Source organism: Phyllostomus hastatus, unplaced genomic scaffold, assembly GCF_019186645.2.
Source record: "Phyllostomus hastatus isolate PE091 unplaced genomic scaffold, TTU_PhHast_1.1 phas_scaffold_46, whole genome shotgun sequence".
NCBI lineage: Eukaryota > Metazoa > Chordata > Mammalia > Chiroptera > Phyllostomidae > Phyllostomus > Phyllostomus hastatus.
The window spans coordinates 45,221,230-45,244,919 of NW_025334032.1; the positions used below are offsets into that span (position 1 = coordinate 45,221,230).

General features: G+C 61.5%; 1 protein-coding gene across 1 annotated transcript in view; it reads left to right on the forward strand.

Annotated features, from left to right (window-relative positions):
- The window catches only part of CSMD1 (CUB and Sushi multiple domains 1), a 687,628-nt gene that overhangs the window by 492,535 nt on the left and 171,403 nt on the right, over positions 1–23,690 (forward strand). The window contains exons 12-14 of the mRNA XM_045821269.1: positions 3,281–3,402; positions 11,393–11,496; positions 19,457–19,569. Of these exons, the coding sequence (XP_045677225.1) occupies positions 3,281–3,402; positions 11,393–11,496; positions 19,457–19,569 (339 nt within the window). The remainder of the gene's footprint in view (positions 1–3,280; positions 3,403–11,392; positions 11,497–19,456; positions 19,570–23,690) is intronic.

Consider the following 23,690-nt stretch of genomic DNA (forward strand, 5'->3'; position numbering starts at 1 on the left):
CTGGAAGGGTTGGCCGAGTCCCTCCCCAGCCCCTCTCTCTGCCCGTCCCCCCACCCCGGCCCCTCCCCAGGCTTCCTCCGCGCACCCCACCACCTGCGTCTCGGCGGACCGACCGGGGCCTGGGATCCGCCCTCCGCCCTCCGGCGGTTCTGCGTCCCCCCGGGCTCTCCCCTCCCCGGGCACCGAGTTCCGAGGCCAGTCAGCCAGCCTGGACTGGACTCGCGAACGGTCCCCTGCCCGTGTTCGGAGCCCGCGGAGGCAGACGCCCTCGGGCACGCGAGGCGGCGCTCAGAGGGGCCGGTCTGACCCCGCCCTCCCCGCCCCGAGGCTCGGCCGGACAGGGGCCCCGGGGGCAGGCCGAGCTGCGGAAGCTGCCGCCGGTGATGAGCCGTCCCGGCGGCACGCAGCTCGCGGATCCGGAGACTCGCTGGGAGGAAGCGCCGCAGCTCAGGGGGCACCGCCGTTCCACAGAGATCACACGCACACGCACGACTGAGGTGTGAGCGTGGCCGGTGGGGGCCGCAGAACCACCCGGGGGCAGCAGGAAGACTTGATGGCAGAGGGCGGTCCCTCGGGGGCGAGATCGGGGCCTGCTGGGAGAGGCCAGAGGCGCCGGCGGGCGACTCCGAAGGGCAGAGACGGACTGAGGGGCCAGCGGGAGGTTTCAGCGGGTTCTCAGAAGGAGGTTTACACCAGCGCAGGCAGTCAGGTCGCGTTCTGTGCACTCACTCGTGGCACCTATTCCGAAACTACACGCACTTGTGCGGGCAACGACCAAACGCCAGGCTGGTTCTCGCCGTCGGGGCTACACGCGCGAACAGAGCAGGAAGCACCCCTCCCCCGAACAGTTTCGCATGTTCCCTTCCCGCTGGTTATTTCATCGGCTTGGTGAGCGCCGCTGGCAGCAAGAGGTGAATGTATCAGGAAAGTGTGTGGTAAAGGCAGGGATATATTCATGAGAAGAAAGAGCCCCGGCTGGTGTGGCTCAGTGGGTTAAGCGCCAGCCTTCAAACCAAAAGGTCGCCGGTTCAATTCCCAGTCAGGGCACAGGCCTGGGTTGTGGACCAGGTCCCCAGTAGGGGGCGCACGAGAGGCAACCACACATTGATGCTTCTCTCCCTCTTTTTTTCACTGTTTCCCTCTCTCTAAAAATAAATGAAATCTTTGAAAAGAAGAAGAAAGAAAAACTTTTAAGAATCATTTTGGTGACCTCAGACTATCTCAGAAGGGACTGGATTTGTAACTTTATGTGAAGCGCAGTACTGTGTGTGGGTGCAGTGTGGCAAACCGGCCGGCTGGCTGTGACGGGTTTGCTGGCAGTCACCCCGCTGGAAGTCAGAGGCCCCCGAGGCCAGGATGAGAGGGATCCTGGGGGCAGCTGGGAGCCGACTTCAGCCTGTCCAGCTGGAGGTCACACCGCAGAGCCGACTGCCGGGGCGCAGGCCACGGGAGGGGCGCCAGGTCCACCGAGGTCCCAGCGGGGTGGCAGCTGGCCGATGGCTGCGGGAGCGCAGAGTGTCACTGGGAATGTAGCCACGTCGCTGCTGACTGCACACTCTTCTCAGAGCTCGTGGTAACTTAGAACAGTGCTTCGACAATATCAATTCAAAATTAAGTCAGCAGGTCTCTTTTGAGTAAAACTATGTTGTGCAGAACGCCAGCCGTCCCGTTTGAAACGGAACGAAGTACGAATACCTACTATGAAGGAATTGTAACTCCGATTGCATCGATGGAAACTTTTCTTCTAAGATTTCCTAATGAATGCTGTTAATACCTGAGAGCTTTCAGAAACTGTCACATCTGAAGTTCACGACCCTCTCAGACACGTTTCTAAAAACAGACCCATTAGCGGGCGAGCTGTGAGCGGGTCAGACGTGTCCAGGGCTGTGTGCCCTTCGCCGAATGACCTTGTTGGCGATGAAATGCCCACTGAGCTTTGAGAACCAGAGCATCTTCGATCCATCTTTAGGCAAGAATCGTTTGTCAGGGAAGGAAATGCCAGTGTTTTAAAACTCGCGTTTTTGTGTTTCTGTCAGCCAGTGTGCGGTGGGTTCGATCGTGGCCCATCGTGTCCGCAGTGGGCAGGTGTCCGGCAATGGCAGGGGGTCTCGGGGACCCTCCCGTTCTCGTAGGTCAGTAGCTGTGGGCGCTGCGCTGGTGCCCAGGACGGCAGGCCGGTGAGGGTGGATGCGGCCCCCAAGGCCGGGAATTCCCGGCTCACACGCGGTGGGTCTGTGAGTTCACGATTACCGGGGAGCAGGGAAGTGTCACCCAGAGTGGGAATAATCTGTACTGTTTGTGAGTCGCTACAAAGGGGACAGAGAAACGTCCTCTCGTGGGGGCAGCCGGCAAGGAGAAGGGGGAGGGGCACGGTGAGGATGGCCCCTTCCCCGGGGGACACCTCCATCGGTGTGCTGACGCGGTGTCTGGGGAGAAGGACCCGGACTTTCTCGTACATCAGTTCCTACCGGGGAAATGCGTTCCGTGTTTTCTCCGACCAAGTTAAGTTTTCGGTCACAGCTGGGCTGCAGGCCGACGTTCCACTTCTAAAAATCGTGATTGATTTGAAGGAAGAGACCCTCTTCCTTCCTTGAGGGCGAGGTCAGCTGAGCTGCATTCTGAGGTCCGTCGGAGCCTTGGGCTGTGCCCTTCCTCCGACCTGCATGGCCTTTGAATGTCAAGGTGTTTTTGGTCCCTTCAGAGTCTCTGTCTTCTTTCTTTAAACGCTCACGTGTACCGGAAGCTCCCTCTGCACTGTGCTGTGGAGAAGTCGGCGCGGTTCACTGCAGAAGGGGCTCTGGCCCTGGAGGGGGGCCCCAAGAGTCACCTGTCCCCGCAGCTCACCGCAAAGTGCAGGGGGCGGGGCTGTGGGCGGGGCCTGCCTACCGAGGTCACGTGCCCTGTGGTTTGGCTGGCACGCCGACCCCGGTCTGCTGAGTCTCGCCACACTGCGCTTCCGCTCTCCCCCACGCATCCCAGTGCCACGCGCGTGCACGCACTGTGTCCGCATCAGCGCGGGGTGTGACAGGGACACACTGAGGTGACACTGTCCTCGGTGCCGTCAGCCGCCAGGCCCCCTGCGGGCGGTCGTGCCTCCCCCGGCAGAGGAGTCGGGACGAAGAGTTCCGGTTCCACGTTGCGGCACACACCGGGGCCCCGAGCCCGGAGCGTGCCGTCCAACCCGGAGGGTGCACGGCGCCCCGGGGTCCGCACGCGCGTCGGCCCTCCCGGCGCGGACCCACGCCGCAGTGGAAAACCCCTCTCCTTGTTGTCTCCGCAGCGCGGACCTGCGGCTCCAACCTGCGCGGGCCCAGCGGCGTCATCACCTCCCCCAACTACCCGGTGCAGTACGAGGACAACGCGCACTGCGTGTGGGTCATCACCGCCGCCGACCCCGACAAGGTAAGGCGCGGGGGGGCGGGGGCGGGGGCGGGGCCGGGGGGGGGCGGCGGTCGTGCCCGCGCGCGCGCAGCTGTTTGCTGGAGGCGGTGAGTGCTGCGCATGCGTGGTGCCTGCACGCCCCGTGGGGCGGGGGGGCGCCCATCTGGAATTCGGGGAATGAGCGAGTGCTCCCCGTGGGGCCGCCCCCTCGTGAGCCACGTCACGTCTGTCCCTTCTTTGGGGTCTCACTGCGGTATCATCCACGTGTCTCACTGCGTTCGTTCCAGGGGTGCCGCGCTGCGATTCGGTACCCGCGTGTCCGTGCTGTGGAGCGGTCACCACTGTGAGTTTCCTTAACGCCCTGCATCTCACATGGTCACCAGTTCTTTCCTGGGGGTGAGAAGTTTTAACGTCTCCTCTCTTGGGTGCTGGTTTGTTTTGTTTCTTTTGTTTTGAGAGAAAATATTGCGGAAGGAATTCATTGCCGTAACTGAAGGGAGGGAGGTAACACCCCTGTGTTTGTGGGTCTGTGGAAATTCCACGAGCGTGCCCCGAGGAAGCTCGGTGTGGAAGCAGAGGTGGTGTGAGGGCCGAGGAAGGCCAGGGGCACGTCCCGTCGGCCGCCCTCCCAGCCTGTCCCCACAGACTGGGCACCCCCCCCGCCCCCCTGCTTCTACAGTCTCCGCTCTGCCCCCGCAGCTGGGGTGCCTTCAGGGGCCCCCTCTGTCAGGGCGATGCAGGCAGGAATCGAGGTGGCAGGGGGTCGCCAGCACCCTCAGCCACAGAAGCGTGTGTGACTCTCCCCTCCAGTGCGTGCCCGGCAGGGTGTCCGGGGGGGTGTCCAGGGGGGGTGTCCGGCAGGCCGGAGCCAAGGGCCGCTGGGGGCCGCTGTACGATCACACTGCAGACGGGCCTTGTCTTCTCCCCCATCCCTCAGCCCCCTGCCGGGGACCCCAGCAAGGCGCTGCTCCGGGGGAACCCAACGGCCTCAGACCACTCTCTCCGGGGGCCTGGTGCAGGGGGCCCCGAGCCGAGGGGGACCGCTCCCATTCGTTGCGGCAGGTCTGGTCCCCTCGTAACATGCCCTGTCTAGATGTCCCGAGTCTGCACTTCATCACGTGACTCCTTCCCGCAGCGCCCTCCGAGAAAGCATGTCACGACCGCACCTCTCTCGGAACAGACCAGTGTGTGGCGGTGACGCCGGCCCCCGGCCCTCCCTGTAACCAGGGCGGCAGGCCCTCCGTCTGTGTGGACACCAGCGCGGCCTCTCCCGGGCAGACCTTTGGTCTCTGGGCGTGGACACGAGCCACCGTGCGTCCGGGGGGGTTGTTGCTCGGTGAAAGCACCTGTTCACTGGGGAAGCTTGTTGAGTGTCAGCGCCCTTTCACCGCCCTTGTGGGTGCTGAGACCTGCTGACGGAGACAGCTTGCCCCAGAGGCCGTGGCTCGGCTGACTACAGAAACCCCCTCGGGGCCACGCACCTGGTCACCGTTATGTGGACAGGCACATGGGCGGGGGGCAGAGCCCCGAGGTCGCTCACGCTGCGGCTGTCCTGGGATTCTCGCCCCACACACACACACTTACTGCATTTCCCGTGCAAATCGGGAAGGTTCCACCAGCCCTGCCTTTCCTGGGTCTGGACCGCACGTTCTGCTGCTAAGTGACTGGCTCTTTGAGCTTTCTCACCGACTCGACTTTTGTTCTGGTGTTCGGTTTTTCTTTTTCTTTTCGTTTTTTTAATGGTTTTTTCAACACGGCCCCACTCGGATTGGGGTTCCAATCGCCCTTTAAAGCCACCGGCGCCGTCACCCGAGGGAGGCCCGTGGTTTACAGGAGGAAGCATCTCCCGTGCCGCTGAGCTGGAGCCGGGCGCACGCGTGTTCTTTCCTCACTCACGCAGCGAGCAGGGCGATTCGGGTTCTGGGGGCAAAGACCCTGATGAGCCCCTTTCATTGTGACGACAACACCCTCGGGGGTCCGAGGTCCCCTTCGTCCAGAGAAAGGGCACACAAGGCTGCGACTCCTCATCACTGACCTTGCCAGGCGGGTGCGCAGGCCCCGCCCACCGAGGCCTCTAGGGTTTCACCCCGGTCTCCAGAAGCGGCCACTTTGGGCCCTCGGATCGGTGAGCGGGACCTGGGTGACGATGAAGCACAAGACCCACGGGCAGCGCACGCGGCCGAGCGGGCAGACTGGCAAACCCCAAGAGCCTCCCACTCTGTGCCGCTCCCTGCAGACGTGCGGGACCCACGCTCGGCGGCGTGCAGAGGACCGCAGAGCGCGAGGAGGGCCGCTGGCCGCCGGTGCCCAAACAGGCCTGCTTCAAAGCCAGCGCGGGGGCTCCCCACTCCATTGCACAGTGGGGCTTGTTTGTGTAGCCCATCGGCGGCGTGGCGGGAAAGTTGGGGGAGGGGGCTCGGGAAGACAGGGGACTCCGTGTCCACCCGGATGGGCGCAGGGCGCAGGTCCAGGTCAGGGCGCAGGGGGAGGCCCACCCACAGGGACCAGCTTTTCCGATGGGAGGGCAGGCCCCCTCCGACGACTCGGAGGGTTTGCAGTCCCGTGTGAGGCTGGGAACCGGCCCCTGGCAAGGCGGACCCCTCGGCTCCGCCGAATCCCCACTCCCCTGCCCGGTCCCGTCCCGGGCCTGTCCTCACAGGGCTCTGCGAGTTCCGAGCACCTCCCCAGGCAGACCGGCCTTCTCGATGCCGAAGGGGCATGGGGATCAGCGGGCGCCCCTGGGCCCAAGGGCTTCAGGCCCCCCAGGGCTGCCCCAGAGGGGACACCCTGCCAGGGTGGCCGCTTCCTTCTGGGACTCAGGGGCTGCATTTCTGGGCACCGCCACTAGGTGGCAGCGACAGTTCACACTTCCCATTAGAGTTTCTGCTCCTGCCAGGCTGGAGGGAAACTGGAAGCATTTATTGAGTTTCTACTATGCGCCCTGCTCCTGGTGGCCCCCGAGGCTCGTCCTGTGGAGGAAACGGGGCTGCCCCCACTCATCAAAGGGGAAGCTTCCGGCCAGAGCCACTCAGCCCACCGGTGACCTGTCTCCTGAGTGGGAGCCCTACCTCTCCACAGCCGCCCAGGGCAGACTCGGGGACAGAGGGCCAGGGCGCCTCCGAAATCTCAGCAGACAGAGAGACGCTGTCTGCCTTCCCAGGGTGACGGGCATTTTCTCGGCTCTGTCACGGGGGCTGGGAGTGGAGAGCAGGGGAGCGGGAGAGTGGGGGAGGGGGCAGGTGCCCCCCCACGGGCCCCTGACGCCTTCAGGACAGGTGATCTCTGCCTCCACCCCGGCAACCAGCCCGCAGAGAGGGGACTCAGCCCTGGACTCGCTGGAGCCAGGCCGTGTGTGCCCTGGGCTGGGTGTGTGTGTGCGCATGTCCCCACCAGCAGCGTGGCCGCTTCCGGCCCACCCGGCACCACCTCGGAGCCCCCGAGGGTGCGGAGCCCCGGCCGGCGAGGCAGGCTCTCTGCCGAGGGCCGCACACACACCGGAGACGGGGGTGCCGCCAAGCCGTGCCGTCCTGTGTTGCTCAGCGGGCTCCTGGGAGCTCACTTGGGGTGCGGGGGAAGCCCAGGGCCTTGGGAGTACAGGAGGAGGGAGGCTCCTCTTGGCTTCCTGGCTGTTGGCCAGGGTCACTCTCAGCAACCTGAGGGCACCACCTTCGGGGGCTGGCCACATGACCCTCTCTCCCCACGGCCCCCTGCTCCGCCGTGGCCAGCGGAAGGTCTCTGTCCAGGGCTGCAGTGAGGTCACGGAGCCCAGGGCCTTGGCGGACCGACTCCCCTGCCCACTGCACCCTGTGCAGCCACCTGGTCAGGCTGGAGGCCACCCCGTCACGCTCAGGTGGGGAGGGTGGCACCGGGCGTGAGCACTGGGGGGCCTTCAGGACGCCCCATCTTACCACGGCGGCCAGGGCAAACAGGAGCCGGAGAACGCCGTGGCGGCCTCAGCGCCTCAGACCGGAGGGTGTCCCGGGAAGACCCTGACGTAGGCCTCGGGTCCGAGGAAACGGGTGGACTCCGGGAGCTAAGAAACGTGGCGTGCTCCTGGGCATTAGAAGAAAGTCACTTTTCTGCACCGTAACCCGGAGGCACGGCGTGGGGTCTGCGCCCTCGTCCACTCTCTTATCCCTGCGACTCACGCTGACACTCTCACCGTCTCCCCCCGTGCTCTGGCCCAGTTTCCTCTGTGCCTGTAACCTTGGCGGGCGTTTCCATCTCTTCACACCCCGGGTGTTTGTAGCTTTCCTGCTGGGAACGGTGCTGTTTGGAAGCGGGATCCAGGGTGAAGGGAGAGGAGTGAGTGAACGAAACAAAGTGTCTGTGTCCCTGCTGCTCAACGCAGGGCGTTATACAGGTCACGTGCCCCTCCCCCAGCAACAACCAACGGTGACAGTGTCTGTGTTTTCCTACCTGGCACCTTCTGGGCTCTGCACCGCTCAGGCCCCTGCACCTCCAGTGCCTTTGGGACTCCCCGGAGACTGCAGGTGGGTGGCAGTGGACCGGAGACACGTGTGTCCCCAAGCTGTTGTTGCGAGCATCCGTCTGGAACTTGGCCCCTGGGGTTCAGGTGGCAGCTGGCTGTGGAGTGGGCATCGCCAACTTCGTGGGGTTCCCACTGCTGCCTCTGTGTCGGCCACCCCACCTGTCACCTGCTCAGAAGGAGCCACCTCCTTGGGAGGCCATACCGGGGGTTGCAGGGGGCCTGTCCCAGGAGGCAGCGGGTCCCTCCAGTCCTGATTGGTTTAACTCGTATCAACTTGCAGAAACACATACACATATTTTTATTTTAGTCAACTCTACCCTTTTCTTTCTACATTATGTTAATTCTTTAGGTCATTACTTTTATATTCAAACAAAAGCCCTTTAGGTAATTCTTTCAAATTGATCCTGTGGCCGGAAGTGTTTTTGAGTCAAGGCGAAGATAAGGAACCTGCTCACGCAGTACCTGGCCCATTTACGTAAAAGTCTGCACGAGATTTCCCTCCCTTCTCACGTGATACAACCTCTTCCATGAACGAACACGCTAAAAGGAACGCCCTTTTCCTTCCCATCCCAGACTCGGTCTGGTGGACCCACGATCTCCCGGGTGTTGCTGCATCGGGAAAAGGCAGAACACACTTGGATCCGCAGTTTCCGCAGACACAGTCCACGAACTCTTCTGGGGTTGTGCACGGGTTTTCAAGGGGCGTTTCTTCGCGTTAAACAGGTCTGTGAGGAGATGTATTCCTATTTTCGGCTTTCGGTAGGTTTTGTTTAGCTGGGTCCAACCATTTCTAAGCGCTGTTCCCAACACTAATCAGCTGCCGAAAACACACCTCCCATGATTGCTCTAATTGTCCATCCGAACCCTTTGGTCCAGGCCTTTTTATTTTTATTTTTTGGCAAATGTCAATATCTCTGCTTTTTTCTGCAGAGGTCTCATTTCCTCCTGCACCTCTCCCATCTTCTGGTCCTTCCAACCTCCAGCCAGGTGACCCCCCACCCCCCGTGTCTGCAGCCGATAGGTTTCAACGCTCCGTCGATGTGAGTTGTGCGTTTTACCCCACGTAACGACGCTCTGACCGGCTCTGCGGCGGTGATGGTATTGATTCTTAAATTCCCAGTCTCTCGTCTTCCATACATCGCTAGCCTCTTCCCTCCGTCGAGAATGTATTCTGTAATAGTTTCCAGAGGACGCCGGCGGCTCCATCTCCGGCCGCTTCCTCCCAGGACCGGTACAGTTCTCCGGGAGCTCTCTGCGGCCCGGCCCCGTGTCTGACCCGGCGAACGAGTCAGCGTTTCTCCGTAATTGCTCCGCGTCCGTCCCTTCCCTGGTGAGCGGGCGGCTCTCCGGAGCGGCGCCGCGAGCCTGCCACATCCCGGACCATTTCAGTGGCATTTTGATGAGTTTTGCTGGAGGGATGTCGTTTCTCACGCGAACCCTGGTCATCTCCTCACTCCCCCGACCTGCTTCTTGCGGAAAATGTCGAGGGTCTCTCTTCCTTCTTTTTTTTAAAGATTTTATTTATTTATTTTTAGAGAGGGAAGGGAGGGAGATAGAGAGAGAAACATCCATGTGCGGTTGCTGGGGGTCGTGGCCTGCAACCCAGGCATGCGCCCCGACTGGGAATCGAACCTGCGACGCTTTGGTTCCCAGCCCGCGCTCAGTCCACTGAGCCACGCCAGCCAGGTCTCTCTTCCTTCTTGAGAACCTGTGGTCTCCGTGACCAGGCCTTGCGCAGACGAGACGTCGGGTGAAGCAGTCGCCTCTGCGCGAGGCTGGAGCCAGGCGCTGCTGTGTGGGAGGGAAGAGAGACGCTTACGCCCAGGGTCCCAGGCTGTGCGCCGGCCGTGGCAACGCGTGTGCGTGTCCGAGGGAGGCTGCGTTCACTCCCCGCGCGACGTCCCCACCCGCCCCCAGGTCCCAGGGTTCTGTTCCGTCGAACCCGCCGGTCTGCACAGCCGAGCAGTCTGTCTCTGTCGGCCCCGCCCCCACGAAGGGAAGGGCGCCCGCAGTGTCTGCATCAGAGTGGGGGCGGCGCGCCCCTCCCCCGCGCAGTCCCCTGCACGTCAGCCCGGTTCTCGCTTCTGCGCTCCCGCGTTTCCCCCCGGTTTGCGCTCCCGGGAGGTGCATTCTCGCGCTGGCGGCTAGAGGGCGCTCTAGAGGCGCGAGCGATTTGCCAAAACGCTCAATGGCCTTGCTTACTTGATCGATTTTCTAGGGAAAATCGGTCAGGGCGGCCCGTTTACCCAGATTGAGGCAGACCGGGGTCACAGCCGCACCGTCACGGCCGCACACATGCACCGATTTTATTTTTTCTCCGTTCAATTCCCTCTCCACGCCCTTCGTGAGAACCCCAAGAAGGAGGCGAGCAGTGGGCAGAGCGGGCGCTTTCGCCGGCGCCGCGGACGGCGTCGTCACCGGGAAGCCCGTATCTCTCGGTGTCACCCTCTGTCCTCAGTGTGCCTCTGTGGAGACGCCCGCTGGGTTTCACATGGTCGAGTTCCGCAACTCTGTCCTTTCTTCCCCGGTTTCTCTGCTGTCATTCAGAAATCTTTATCTGCAGAAGTGAAACCTTCTGTGATGACTCGGTGTTTACCGACCGCCCCCGCGCCCACGTGGAGGTGTGTTGCAGGCCACGACTTGTGTCCTTCTCTGCCCAGTGCGGGACCGGGCAGGGCAGGCCCCCAGGGCCCTGGAGGGTGGGCTCAGGACCGCCCCACCTCCGGCCTGCAGCTGCCCTCCTGGCGCCCACAGTGAAGACGGGGCGGGGGTGGGGGGGGGACATAGCAGACCACGTCTCCAACTCTGCTTCCCGTCTTTCTTCGGGCATCAGTCACTGAAGGGAGCGTCTCCCTGTCAGGACGGAAGGACCCTGTGCGCTGCGGGAAGACGTTCGTGGGAAATACTGGTGCGCCGGAGAGAACCCAGCTGTGTGTGGATCCCGTGTGCCAGCCACCGCTGCCACAGGAGTGTCGTGTGTGACAAGGAGTAACACCCAAGGCTCTGCAAGGCTAACTGGGCAGGACAACCTTCTAGTCTCACAGATTCTTTTTCACATGCTAACGTAAACAGCTCCACGAAATACGCACACGCCACTCTAAAAGCATTCATTTGACGGTGTTCTGGGTGTCCCTAAAATATATTTCATTAACTGTCATCCACAGTGATTTTGCTTATCCTCAGTTATATTTGTGTCATTCCCAGTTACTGAGACCGGTAGAGTAAATGTCCGACAGACATTTAACTTAAAGCATCACATAGGCTAACATCATTTTTACAGCTGATGGTAAATGTCTTGGGTGTGGTAGGGATTTTGAGTTCCGTGAACTTCTGCAGCGAAGGGCTCTCAGACGCACCCAGCTGTCTGCGTCCTCCCTTACAGGGCAGCCGGGTCGCTGGCCCCCGGGGAGGTAAGGAGCGGAGCACCACCCGGTCTCCGAGTCCTGGGCCGCTCCCCGCCCCCACCCCACCCTCCGTTGCCCTGACCACGCTGAGTCGCTCTCTTTGCGCCCAACACAGGTCATCAAGCTCGCCTTCGAGGAGTTTGAGCTGGAGCGCGGCTACGACACCCTGACGGTGGGTGACGCCGGCGTGGTGGGCGACACGAGGACCGTCTTGTACGTGTAAGTGTGGCTTTCCCTTCGCTGACCCCCGCGGGGTGGGCGCGGGCGACAGGGGCGGGCGCCGGAGGTTCTGGGGCAGACCTTCCCTCCTCCCCGGAACACATGACCAGCGCCGCGGGTGCCTGATGCCGTGGTTTCCGCATCTGAATTCACGGGGACACTCACTCGGGAGGGTGCGTTATTGGTATCCGTGGTTTTTCTCCAAAGTGTTAAAAAACGTGGCACACAATTCCAATTTGCAGGAGGTAGGACTGATGAGCTTCTCCCCTTTCTTTCCTTCTACTCTCCCGGGTCCGGTGCTGTCCTGTTCTGTAAGCACACGTGTGTTCTAGAACAATGCCACGTGTCTTCCAAAAAGCCCTTGCACCACCGGGGAGAACCGTGTTGTCAGCTGACGGGGACTGCGGGGGGATGGGGGGCCCCCCGGCTCCCTCACCCCCTCTCCGCGGAGCTCAGGTCTGGAGTCCCCGACCCAGGAATGACCGTGAGGGCGGTGGCCACTCTTTGTGAGACCTGCTCTGTGGAAATTAAAAATAGGACGTGGGGGTGTCGTTGCCAGTTGGCACTCCCAGCACAGAGGGGGCGCCTCTGCAGGTTCGTGACCGGCTTCTGCACGCTGCTCACGTGGCAGCAGGTGGCGGCACCCAGAGCCACGCAGCCGCGCAGGTCTCCCACTCCCGTACGTCGCTGTGCTGGGTTCCACCGGCTGCTTCTTAGTCCGCATGCTCGTCAGTGAGGCTTCCCCTTCGTGGTGAGAAAGCTGGTCCCCGCTACTTCTACACGTGATTCTGCTACAACACACACACACACACACACACACACACACACACAAAACAGAAACCAGCACGGCGACGGCGCTCAGCAAGCGAGTTCTCTCATTTCCTGCTACTACCAATAATCAAGCTGTGTCGCCGGCCCGCGGCCTGGGACAGGCGTCCCAGTAACAGCACCAGCAACACCGAGGCGGATGCTGAGCATCTCTGAGACGCCGCACGCTGCCAGGTGCCTCCTGCTTCTTGTCTTCCCGCGCGCTCGCCGAGGTCTGGGGAGTCAGGGGCCGACCACACCTCCACTGCAGACGATGGAACCAAGGCACAGACGGACGTGCCCCAGGTCGCTCACCTGGGGCAGGAAGGGGCCGGGGTCCACACTCAGAGTCTCGGCTGTGGGGCCCCTGGTCCTCGTCTGTCGGCGGACAGTCTGCCGCGTTCTACGATCCCGCCCCCGTGTCTGGAGGCCCCCGTTTCCCCAGCCCCTCACCAAATAGTGTTTCTTTGTTGCCAAGTGACCAGCTAAGAATTGCATTCATTCATCAAACTGCAGACTCACGCCAGGCACCGCCCAGACGGAGGCGTGGTCTGCAGCTGGGCGCCGACCGGGCAGTGCCGGCCCGCTGCGCCCTGACACCCCGCAGGAAGCCCCTGTACCCCTCCGCGCCCCCGCCTGCCCGGCCGCAGAACATGGATAATGAACCCTTCCCGCCGGCGGCCAGGAGCAACGCGCAACAGCGCGCGGGGACGCGCCGGAGAACGAACAAATGCGATCCGCACGCGAAACCGCTTTGTTGCGACCAGCGCGCCCATTTACGAAAGGATGCCGCCGAGACAGAGGAGGGGGTTTTCCAGTCAAGGCAAACACCACGGAATATAAACGCAGCGGAGTGGGGCCCGAGATGGTCCCCGAGGTCACCATTAAGGCTCTGAAGCCGCGCGCCCATTTTTCCATGTTGGAAGAGAGCGGCGGGCGGGCGGGCGGCCGTGGGCTGCGCGGACGCAGGGCGGTCAGAACCCCCGCTGTCGCTCAGGCCCGTGGCCGCAGCCGGAAGGCCAGCCAGCGAACCAGACGGCGTCGCCCTCTGGGGACCGTGATGCAGCAAAGATCAGCCGGGCGTGTCAGCGGCTGCCGCGAGGAGGACAGGGAGGCAGCTGGTGCGATCCCTGAGCGCACAGAACCGCAGGCAAAGGAGGGGCGCTCCGAGGTCACAGCCGGCTCTCCCGGGGACCAGGTGATTTGAGAGAGCGCGTCAGCGACGGTCTGGGCGTGCTGGCGCGTCGGGCGCTGTCCTCGGCGCGGAGTGTGGACCCTCGTGGGAGAAAGGACCGGCTGCCGGGGCACCGAGCTCGGGCAGCCTGTGGGGCCGGTGACCCTGGTCCCTGAGAAAAACAGTCCGCGTCCGGAACCGTTTCCAGGGGCGGCGGGCGCGCCTGCCGCGGCTCAGGGTGCTCCCGGCCCCCTCTGCTGGGGGAGGGGGCGCGAAGCTCTTTCCAGGCCTGGGTTTGCAGGAGCCGCTGGGGGTGTAAGACAGCCCAAGGGGCTTGTCCTAAACGTGCTTGTAAACATTATGATCCCTATTGATGGATGGCTTTTCATTTTCTTAACTTTCTTGGTAGAAGAGCGAGGGTGAGGGCGAGAGAGAGAGAGAGAGAGAGAGAGAGAGACTGATCGCTCTGCTCTGATCTTCCCCGAGGTGGGTCAATCTGTTCGGGCTGCTTTTCCAGAAAGCCGGACTTCAGACGAAATTGAATAACTTATTCAACATGTCTCCACTGAGACCGCTCTAGGAGTGTATATTGACGATCCTCTCAAATGTAATTTGCCGAAGAGCTGCGTCTGGGAATGCTGCCTGCCCGGCCCCCCTGGCCGCCGGGGTCATTAGCAGCTGGAGATGGGCGGGGGCGCTGACCTTGGGGGGCCAGGGACCCACCCTGGCTGCAGGTTTTAAATGCTCACCCGCTGAAGTGGGTCACTGGTCGGCTTGGGGGAGTCGGAGCAGAGCAGTGTCGCCCCCGCCTGACGACCTCAGGGGCAGACGGATGAGGAGACCAGCCCTTCCCTCCGGCCGGCTGACCCGCTGCCCTGGACGCTGACCCACTCCCCTGGACGCTGCCCACTCCTGGATGCTGCCCACTCCTGGACGCTGCCCTCGCCTGGACGCTGCCGCAGCCCCTGGATGCTGCCGCAGCCCCTGGACGCTGCCCACCCCTGGATGCTGCCCGCCCCTGGACGCTGCCCTCCCCTGGACGCTGCCACAGCCCCTGGAGGACGCTCACCGCTGCCCCCGGCTGCTCCTCTGAGCCGGAAGGCGTCCTTCTCTTTCTGGTAGAAGATGGTGGAACAGCCACTACAAAGCGGACACTGACAACCGAGTGTGTTTGCACACGGATGGTGTGGCTGCGGCACTGTCCCCGCCCGCCCATCGCAGGGACCTGGAGAGGAGCCCGAGCCGGCAAGGTGCAGACCACCCGCATGCAGGTGGCCTCGTGGGCTGTCTGATAGACTGCGGCAGGGGCACAGGACCAGCTCCGCTGGGGCCTGCGCCCCCTGGACTCCATCCACTGCGAGCCTTCCTCTCTGCTCCTCGTCACCCGAAATGTCTGCTTGCTTCTCTGAAGACACGGTCCCTGAGATCCAGAAGGTGCAGCAGGACTCGGAGGGGGCAGCGGCCTCTGGGGCGGCGAGCAGGGAGAAGTCAGCACCGGCCCAAGTGCACCCCCCTGGGGAGCGGGGTGAGGGGCAGAGCTGGCCCTTCTCCAGACCCCGTGGCATCCAGGTTCCCCGGTTCAGCAGTCCTGTCAGGGGACATGGGCTCACCGCTGACCGCTGGCATTTTAAGGCTGGGACACCGGCTGTGTCTGGGGTGGCCAGGGAAAGCACATGGCCCAGCACGTGGGGCCCCTGGAAGTTGTCTCTGGGGACAGCTTTCCTGCAGAGGGCAGGACGCCGCCGCTGGCCCAAGGGAAGCGCCTGCCGGAGGTGGGGGGCTACGTCCAGCTAATCCGGGGGCCAGACAACAGGAGTTATTTTCCAGCCGACCTGCCCATGACATCACCCGCATCGACCACTGTGGCTGTTTCCTCCAAGGAGCTGAGAAACCCACGCCTGTCTTCACACGCTGTCGGCCACGGCCTCTTCCCCATGACCCATCAGTCAAGGGCACTTGCAACTGCACTGTGTGCTTTTGACATTCAAGTAACCTCAGAGGCGAATATTCTTTCTGGGGGGGCGGGGGCGGGGAGACACGTGTTTCTAAAACAGTGATGGCGGGCATTTGCCGAGCGGTGAGCATCGCTGCCTCGTGTCTGCCGTTCGCCCTCCAAGGACGGTCGAAGAGTCAGGTAAACTGGCAACAGGAAAGGCGTTCCAGACGTTGAACTCGCCGGGCGAGGAGAAGGCACTCACTCCGGCACCACGGCTGTCTGAACGCGACCGGCACGCAGCTCACCGTGGCCTCTGACGGGGCGCGTGCCGGGACGAACGGAGAGAGGTCACGGGGCCGCCGTCCCCCGGGTCTGCCTGCATGGCCCGCCCGCTGTGGGCGGGGGTTGGTTTCACCTTCTAGACGGAAACCGGGAGATGCAGCCTCAGTGCGCTCCGAACCCCGGTGTTCACACGAAGGGGCCCCTCCCCCCTGTGCCCCCTTCCCCCCACAGCCCCGTTTGGAAAGTCTGTGATACACGTCACAAGCAGGGAGCTGACGTGGACGCGGATGGCCCCTCTGAGCTCACCCTTCCTCACTCTGTGTGTGTGTGTGTGTGTGTGTGTGTGTGTACTGGCATCCACACGATCGGCCGTGTGTGGTGTGCAAGGGATCTGTCCAATCAGGAGTCAGAGCCGGGAGCCTGAAATTGCTCACAACCCTGAAGCAGGTCTGCTCAAGGCCCCTTGTTAACTCAGGGGCGCACGGACTTTCCAGTTGCACTGTGGACCATTGAAATGCGCATTTTAAATGTTGCACATAAGACTTTGCTCCCAGGTCACTGCCAGTGGGCAGAATGCAGGTTTAACTAATTCCAGGGGCTCCGGGACATCAGCTTCAGGTTGTGACTGACAGCTGTGTGACACGCTCAGAGTTAGAGGTTTGGTTTTTTAATCTTCAGGTTTTCATTTGCTAAGTGTACAGTAAACATAAGATCTCGGTGCACAGGTTTGCAAGGACTCCTGCATGCATCGGTTGGTACAGCCTGCCCTCAGATCAGGGCCTAGAACAATCCTCTCACCCTGTACCCGAAACCAAGGTTCAGCTGTCTGCCCCAGCGAAAGCCAGACTCCGGAGGCAGGTGCTGTTGAAAACGGACAGAGGTTTTACTCAGGTGCCCCTGAGACGATGGGGACTCGTGTCTGAAAGCCCGTCCCCACCTCTCAGTGCAGGCGGGGGGTTCACGGGGGGGGAGAGCGAGCAGAACAAAGAGATCGGGGGCCACGGCGGGGCAGAGAGGCTGTGGACCTGCACGCAGGGTCCTCGCTGGCCCCTACGTGGACCTTTGACGTCAGCGTCCCGGCGGGTGCTGGGTGCCGGCCACACCGCAGGCCTGGTGCCGGCTGCTTCCTGGACTAGCGGAGCCGGCACTGCCGGTGCTGCCCTACGCGGGTGGAGAAGCTGCCGGCCCGAGAGTTCCCTCACCGGCGTGCTCAGTGCGTCCTGTTCTAACCCCGCTGCACGGCAAGTCCGGGGGGCGTGAAGAGTTCACTCCCTGTCGCAGCCCCGCAATCAGCATTGCCGTGCCTCAGGGTCCTCCACCCTGGGTCCCCAGCCACCAACCTGACGTTCGTCACCGTAATCCTGGTTTTGAGAAGGTCACACACGTGGGAGCATATTCTATACGGATGTTGGGACCGCCCCTGGGAGTTTAAAACCGTTCAGCCATTCCGAAAACCAGGCTGGTGGTTTCCAGTGACGTCAGACATCCCTTTATTGTGTCCTCTGTAGCACCCCTCCCCATCGAGTGGTCACAAGCAGACAAACCTGACGCAGAGGAAGAGCCTTTCAGCAGATCTGCAGAGAAGCACCCGTGGTGTTCTCAGACGAGGGGATTCTGAGCGGCAGCACCAGGGAGCAAACTCGGACACACACGGCCCAGGGCGCGGCACAGGCGTCAGGCTGGGTGAAGGGTCAGTTCGACTCGCACGCCCGCTCCTAGCAAACCCGCCCCCCGTACAGGTGGGCGAAGCCGTGGAACCCCTTGAGGGGGCCAGAGCAGAGAGCCACTCAGAGACCAGACGCGCTCACCAACCCCGGGAGGCGGGGCCGCGCCGCCCTCGCTGAAACCCGTCAGGAAGATAATGGAATTCTCGACGCGGATAATGCCTTCAACATAACTTAATACCCTCGCTTCACGATGAGGAAACTGCCACAGAGGTGGAGCGCCACCCCCGAAACAACGAGATTTGTTAATGGCACAATTATAACAGAGCCCCCAAGGCCAAGGCCTTGATATGCTAAGAGGGAGCAAAGGTGCAAACCATTCTTTGGGAATGTTCTCATACATTATACATGTGTGGTTTTTGCATACATGCATGAATGAAAGTATGAGGTAATCATGTATGCATTTATTCAGAAAACTTTTGCATGTCATGTGCCAGAGTCGGGGCAGAAAAAGACCGAGAGACAGGAGCTTCCGCTCCAGGGAGCTGCGCATCTGGTGGGAGACGCACGTCGACAGAGACGCTTCTCTGGGGCTCGGCAGTGACCCCCCCCCCCGATTCCGGCAAACACCCTCGAGCCGCTGGAGGAAGGGAGGACCGTCCCACTGTGAGCGCTCAGAGTCCTCCAGAGCTGCTGGCCATTTTCCAAAAAGAATGGGACCCTCGTTGGTGGTTTCCGTGTTTGCCAAAAACCCCGGGCAGAGGGATGCCCGTGCTGGGGTGGGGAGAACCGAGCTACAAGGTGCAGCCTGGCTGGAGCCCGAGCTGCCTGGGCAGGCGGGGACCCCCGCTCAGAGGGGCCTGGTGGTGGGGTGCTGCACACCACCCTGGGATGGTGGCGCTCCTCCCCAGCAAAGCTTCGTGCCAGCTTTCTAGCGGAGGGGCCACGCGAACCAGGGTTTCGTGAGGATAAGTTTACTTCTAAGTTTAAACCAAAACATCACACACTATAAAGTTCATTTGGGAGGGAAAAAGGCTGTTTTAAAGAAAGCAATCCAGCATGTGCATTATGAGGAGTGTTAACGTGCTGTATCAGAATAAGCACCTGTTTTATTTTTTAGCTGCAAACTGTTGATGAAAAAAACCCTGTTTCAAGTAGGGTAGCAATAACACTGGTTCCTTTGCTTTAAAGAAGTCGTTTCTGAGGGCTGGCTGGCTGGCTGGAGCAGTTCTGGGAACCTGAAGGAGAAACCCATGGGAACATGGGCTCCTTGTTTGGAATCCAAAATAATTTCTAAAATTAAAAAAAAACACCACTTACAAAGCTTTACATTCAAGTAGTTTCACTGCCCCCAAACCCTCTGGGCTCCCTCCCCCCACTCCCATGAAAACCCCCGATCTGTCCCTGTCCCCACAGTCTCGCCTTCTCCCTGAGACTGTCACAGGGCTGGGCCCACACAGCGAGTGGCCTTTTCAGGGAAGCCGGCTCCTTCACTCGGCCACAGGCGTGTCAGGTTCCCCCACGTCTCTTCCCGGCTGGAGAGCTCATTCACATTTTGTTCTGAGCGCTGGTCCCCCCCGTGACGGGTTCCAGAAGGGACTCTGTGTGGACGTCCGTGAGAATTCGGGACTGGGCGGCCCCGCGCTCTGTGGGGGGGGCCAGGGCGTCTCTGGGCTGAGATGTGCTTTCAGGATGAGGAGTGACGGGACGCGGCCACACGGCCGTGAGCTGTCACCGCCCCTCACAGAGGGCGACGCCCTGCCCGCCCCCCGGCGTCCCAGAGCTGTCCGGTGTTGGCGCTGCAAGTCCTGCAGCGGGAGAAGCCCTTCCCACGACTCAGGCCCACGGGACAGGTGGTCGCCCCACACTGGCTTCTAAAAGAAAAGGTCCGAGTGGGCGGTTGTGGAGCAGAACACCGACTGCGACGCCCGTGGGTCTGAGGTGGACAGAGGGACGCAGGCCCCACGTGGCTGCGGGTTCCTCGAGGGAGGGTCTTACAGCGGAGCGGCGGCCTCTTTGTCCGGGCCTGGAGACCCCCTCGGAGGAGGCAGGAGCGACGGCCAGCCCCTAACGAGCGGTTCTCCCTTTCCCGCGCAGACTCACCGGCTCCAGCGTGCCGGACCTGATCGTGAGCATGAGCAGCCAGATGTGGCTGCACCTGCAGTCGGACGACAGCATCGCCTCGCCCGGGTTCAAGGCCGTGTACCAAGGTAGGGACGCCGGCGCCCCCGTCTGCGCGGGGGCGGCGCCCCCGTGCGCTCGGCCCGAGTACAACCGGCGAGTGTCCGCGGTGCTGAAACGGGGGCCGGGGTGGCCGCCGTCCTGAATGACAGCCCTCGTTACCTGCGGAGGAGGTTTGCTCGCTTGTGGGAAGCTCGCGGTGTGCGTCCTTCTCGCGCCAAACCTTGCGCGCTGGGACGCACAGCGACGCGTCCGCCCCTCCGCTTTTCCCTGAGCGCGCGGCTGCGGGAGGCTCGCTGTGAGTGCGCTTGGCGTGTGCACAGCGTCCTTGGGGGGCACGTGGGGTTTTTATGGAAGGCAGGGGACTCCGCGTGGGGTGGGAGCAAAGCAGGCCGAGTGCCGGTGTGGGAGAGGAGCAGCTCCTTGCGAGGGTTCCGAGGGTTCCGAGGGTTCCGAGGGTCCCGAGGGTCCCGAGGCGCAGCGGCTCTGCAGAGGGGCGTGTCCGCCCCCCCCCCCCCCGCCCCGCAGGTGACTGCGGCTCCGACCCACCCACGGGGAGGAGGTGGCATCTCGGTGACCAGGGGGCCCGCGGCCGGGGTCCTGCTCCTGAACACCCCTCCCTGTTGCCCCTCGAGTGAGGTTTCACCCGGGACTGTGTCTTAGGGAGCAGATACCTCTAACCTGGGGATACTGATTGTATTTTAAATATAGAATGTGGAAAATTTCCAAAAGATGCGCAGAAGCAGAAAAACACTGTAATGAACCAAAGTGACCTATACTGGTGGATTTTTGCAAGCCACTCCCAGACACCTTGCCCTGTCCCGGGCGCAGGTTTGGGCCCGCCGGCCCGTGGGTGGGTGCGCGCACACCGGCCACCTTCCTGGAACACCTTCTGGGAAGCCGGGGACACTTCCTGCTCGCTGACACCCCGGCCGGTTCAAGGCTCCCGGCCACGGCTCCTTTGAAGCCGCCTCCCACCTGATTGGGGGGGGGGTCCTGCTGTCGTGAATTCTCGCCGCAGTCAGGACCCTCTTACACTGTCCCCCAAAGGACCGCGGCTGCCAGTCATTTTGTCCGGAGAACCGGGAAAATGCGTTTGGAGGCACCCCCCCAAAAAACTCAAAAACTAGTTTATTTTCCTGTTTCCTTTTTTTTTTTCTACTTTTTTGAAGACTTTTTTTCCTAACTGGGTTCCCTGAACAGCTCTCCTTCTGTCTACACAGCGAGCAGCCCCCCTGGAAGCGCCTGCGTGTCTGTGGAGCTGAAGTTAGGACTAAACGCGTGTTGATCCAGCTCTTGCTTTCAGGTGTCAGGGCGGCCACCAGCTCCGCACTCACCTCCCGACCGTTCCCGTCATTCTCTGTGGAGTGGGGACCAGAACAGCGGGGGTTTTGTCTGGACGAGCCCCCCAGACAGAAGGCTCCTCGGAGTCCGCGGAGGGTCCCCCGGGGGGGCTGTAGCAACCACAGGGCGCTCTGCAGACGGGCGAGGAGAGTGTGCCGTGCGCCCGAGGGCTGCTCTCGGGACGGGGAAGGTCGCTGGTTTGCTCGGGGCGGTCCGTGTGGTTCGGAAGTGGTCCGGTTCCGCTCAGCCCCCCTCTCCGCGGTCCGGTACTGCTCTAGAGAGCGGTTCCGTGAGCCCCCGCCCTCCCCCGCCCCCGCGGCTCTGGCGTCCCCTTTCCTCGCGGCGATTCCATTTCAGCAGACTTCTCAGCCTCGTCTGCAGGCCATGTCCGCCTCGCTGCTGTCTTCCCACACTCGCCACCTTCTTGTCAAAAGTGCAGCTGCCCACCCGGACCCTGGACGGCAGTTCGGACTTCCCACGACGCCCCTCTCTCCCCCGACGTGCCCAGCACAAGCGCATCTCGGTGTCTCCTCCGCGCAGGAGCTCGGCGCGGGCAAACTGCCGCAGCGCCGCTCCGTGCTCCTCTTTTCTCCGTGACGTGCGGAGCTGAATTCCGCCGTCTTGGTCGAGGGCATAACCCCCTGTTGCCGTTGCTCTTCCGCCGCAGAGCGTGGCCCTCTCCCTGTCCTGCTGCCCTGTGCGGAGTCTCGCGGACGTTGCTGCGGTAACTCAGGGACCCTCCCCCGCTCCGTGGCCCCGCGTCTCCCGGCCTCACCCTGGGAGACGCGTGTTCCTGCCGGTTCTCCCAGGTTTCTCCCACAGACGCGCCCTCTCCCGGCTTCCCCTCTGGGCGTCTGTGTGCAGGTGCATCCTCCCCCCTCTCCCAGGTTTCTGCTCCACTAAAAAAAAAAAAAAAGAAGAAGAAAAGGAAAGGAAAGTGCGGTGGGGAGAGCCGCGGACACCGGCCTCCCCCGTCCTGAGCTGTGTGCCTGTCTCAGGGATCCGGGTGGTGGTCCGCTTCCTCCGTCCTGGGAGAAGTGGGCGTCCTTACCTGCCCCTCGTAGGCTTTGGGGAGAACAACATGGTAACACACGTGTGCACCCATGACGACCTCTGAAGTACATACGACGGGCACTTAGCACACATCAGCGCCCATTGTGGCGTCACAGGCCCACCGCGTCTGCGTCCACCGGCGAGGCCCGCGCCCCGGCCCACGCTCCTTCTGCACCGTCCCGACCAGCTGCAGGCGCTCGTGTCGTTAAAAACTCATCGCTCGGTGACGGTGGTTGACGATACGGAAAGTATCTTACTTTACTTTCCTGTGTCTGCTTTTTGCTCGTGCAGTTTGTTTGTGGAAGGAAGAGGATGAGCTGGCCTGTGGCGTTTGCCACAGGATGCATCCGTCTGACTGCACTCCCTCGGGGTCGAAGAAACTCGCCCCCAGCTCTGGCTTTGCCTCCGGCCTCCCTGTCGCATTGGCTCACTCTCTCTGTCTCTCTGTGTCTCTCTGTGTCTCTCTCTGTCTCTCTCTGTCTCTGTCTCTCTGTGTCTCTCTGTCTCTGTCTCTCTGTGTCTCTCTGTCTCTCTGTCTCTGTCTCTCTGTGTCTCTCTGTCTCTCTCTGTGTCTCTCTGTCTGTGTCTCTCTGTCTCTGTCTCTCTGTGTCTCTCTGTCTCTCTGTCTCTGTCTCTCTGTGTCTCTCTGTGTCTCTCTGTCTCTGTCTCTCTGTGTCTCTCTCTGTCTCTCTGTCTCTCTGTGTCTCTCTGTCTCTGTCTCTCTGTGTCTCTCTCTGTCTCTCTGTGTCTCTCTGTGTCTCTCTCTATCTCTCTGTCTCTCCCCATCTCTCTCTGTCTCTGTGTCTCTCTGTGTCTCTCTCTGTGTCTCTCTCTGTCTCTGTCTCTCTCTGTGTCTCTCTGTCTCTCTCTGTCTCTCTCTCTGTTTCTGTCTCTCTGTGTGTCTCTGTCTCTCTCTGTCTCTGTCTCTCTCTGTCTCTCTCTGTCTCTCTGTCTCTGTCTCTCTGTGTCTCTGTCTCTGTCTCTCTCTATGTCTCTCTGTCTCTCTCTCTGTTTCTGTCTCTCTGTGTGTCTCTCTGTCTCTGTCTCTCTCTGTCTCTGTCTCTCTCTGTCTCTCTCTGTCTCTGTCTCTCTCTGTCTCTCTCTGTCTCTCTCTCTGTCTCTGCCTCTCTCTGTCTCTCTCTCTCTGTGTCTCTCTGTCTCTGCCTCTTTCTGTCTCTCTGTGTCTCTCTGTGTCTCTCTCTCTGTCTCTCTCTCTCTCTGTCTCTGTCTCTCTCTGTCTCTCTCCGTCTCTGTCTCTGTCTCTCTCTCTGGCCACACAGTGTTCCACAGTGTAGATGGATGGGCTTTAGTTTATTCAGTCTGTCTTCCAATCTATTGAAAGTTTATTTCCAGTCATCTGCTTTAAAAAATAATCTTGCATAAAAGCCTTGTGAATTTATCTCTTCACATATTCTTCAAGCAAAAAAAAACCGCTGGAATTATCTTCTGAAGGGAGGGCCCCTTGTAGGACACACTTCCCCACCAGGTGCGTGTTCTAGGAACCCATCTGGATTGGTGCACCAGCCGGCGTTGTTGTGAGAGGCTGTGTTCAGCTTCAGTGAATTTTTCTTGAAGACTCTTTCAGGGAGTTCGCCCATTTCATGACGGTGATTTACGAGCGCACCTGCCCACGCCGCACTGAATGTCCAGCAGTTTCTGACCCAAACCAGCGTGACCCCGGTGCCCTGCCCTCCCTGTTCACCCGATCTCACCCCGAGCGACTTTGTCTTGTTCCCTGGATGAAGGAGTCCTC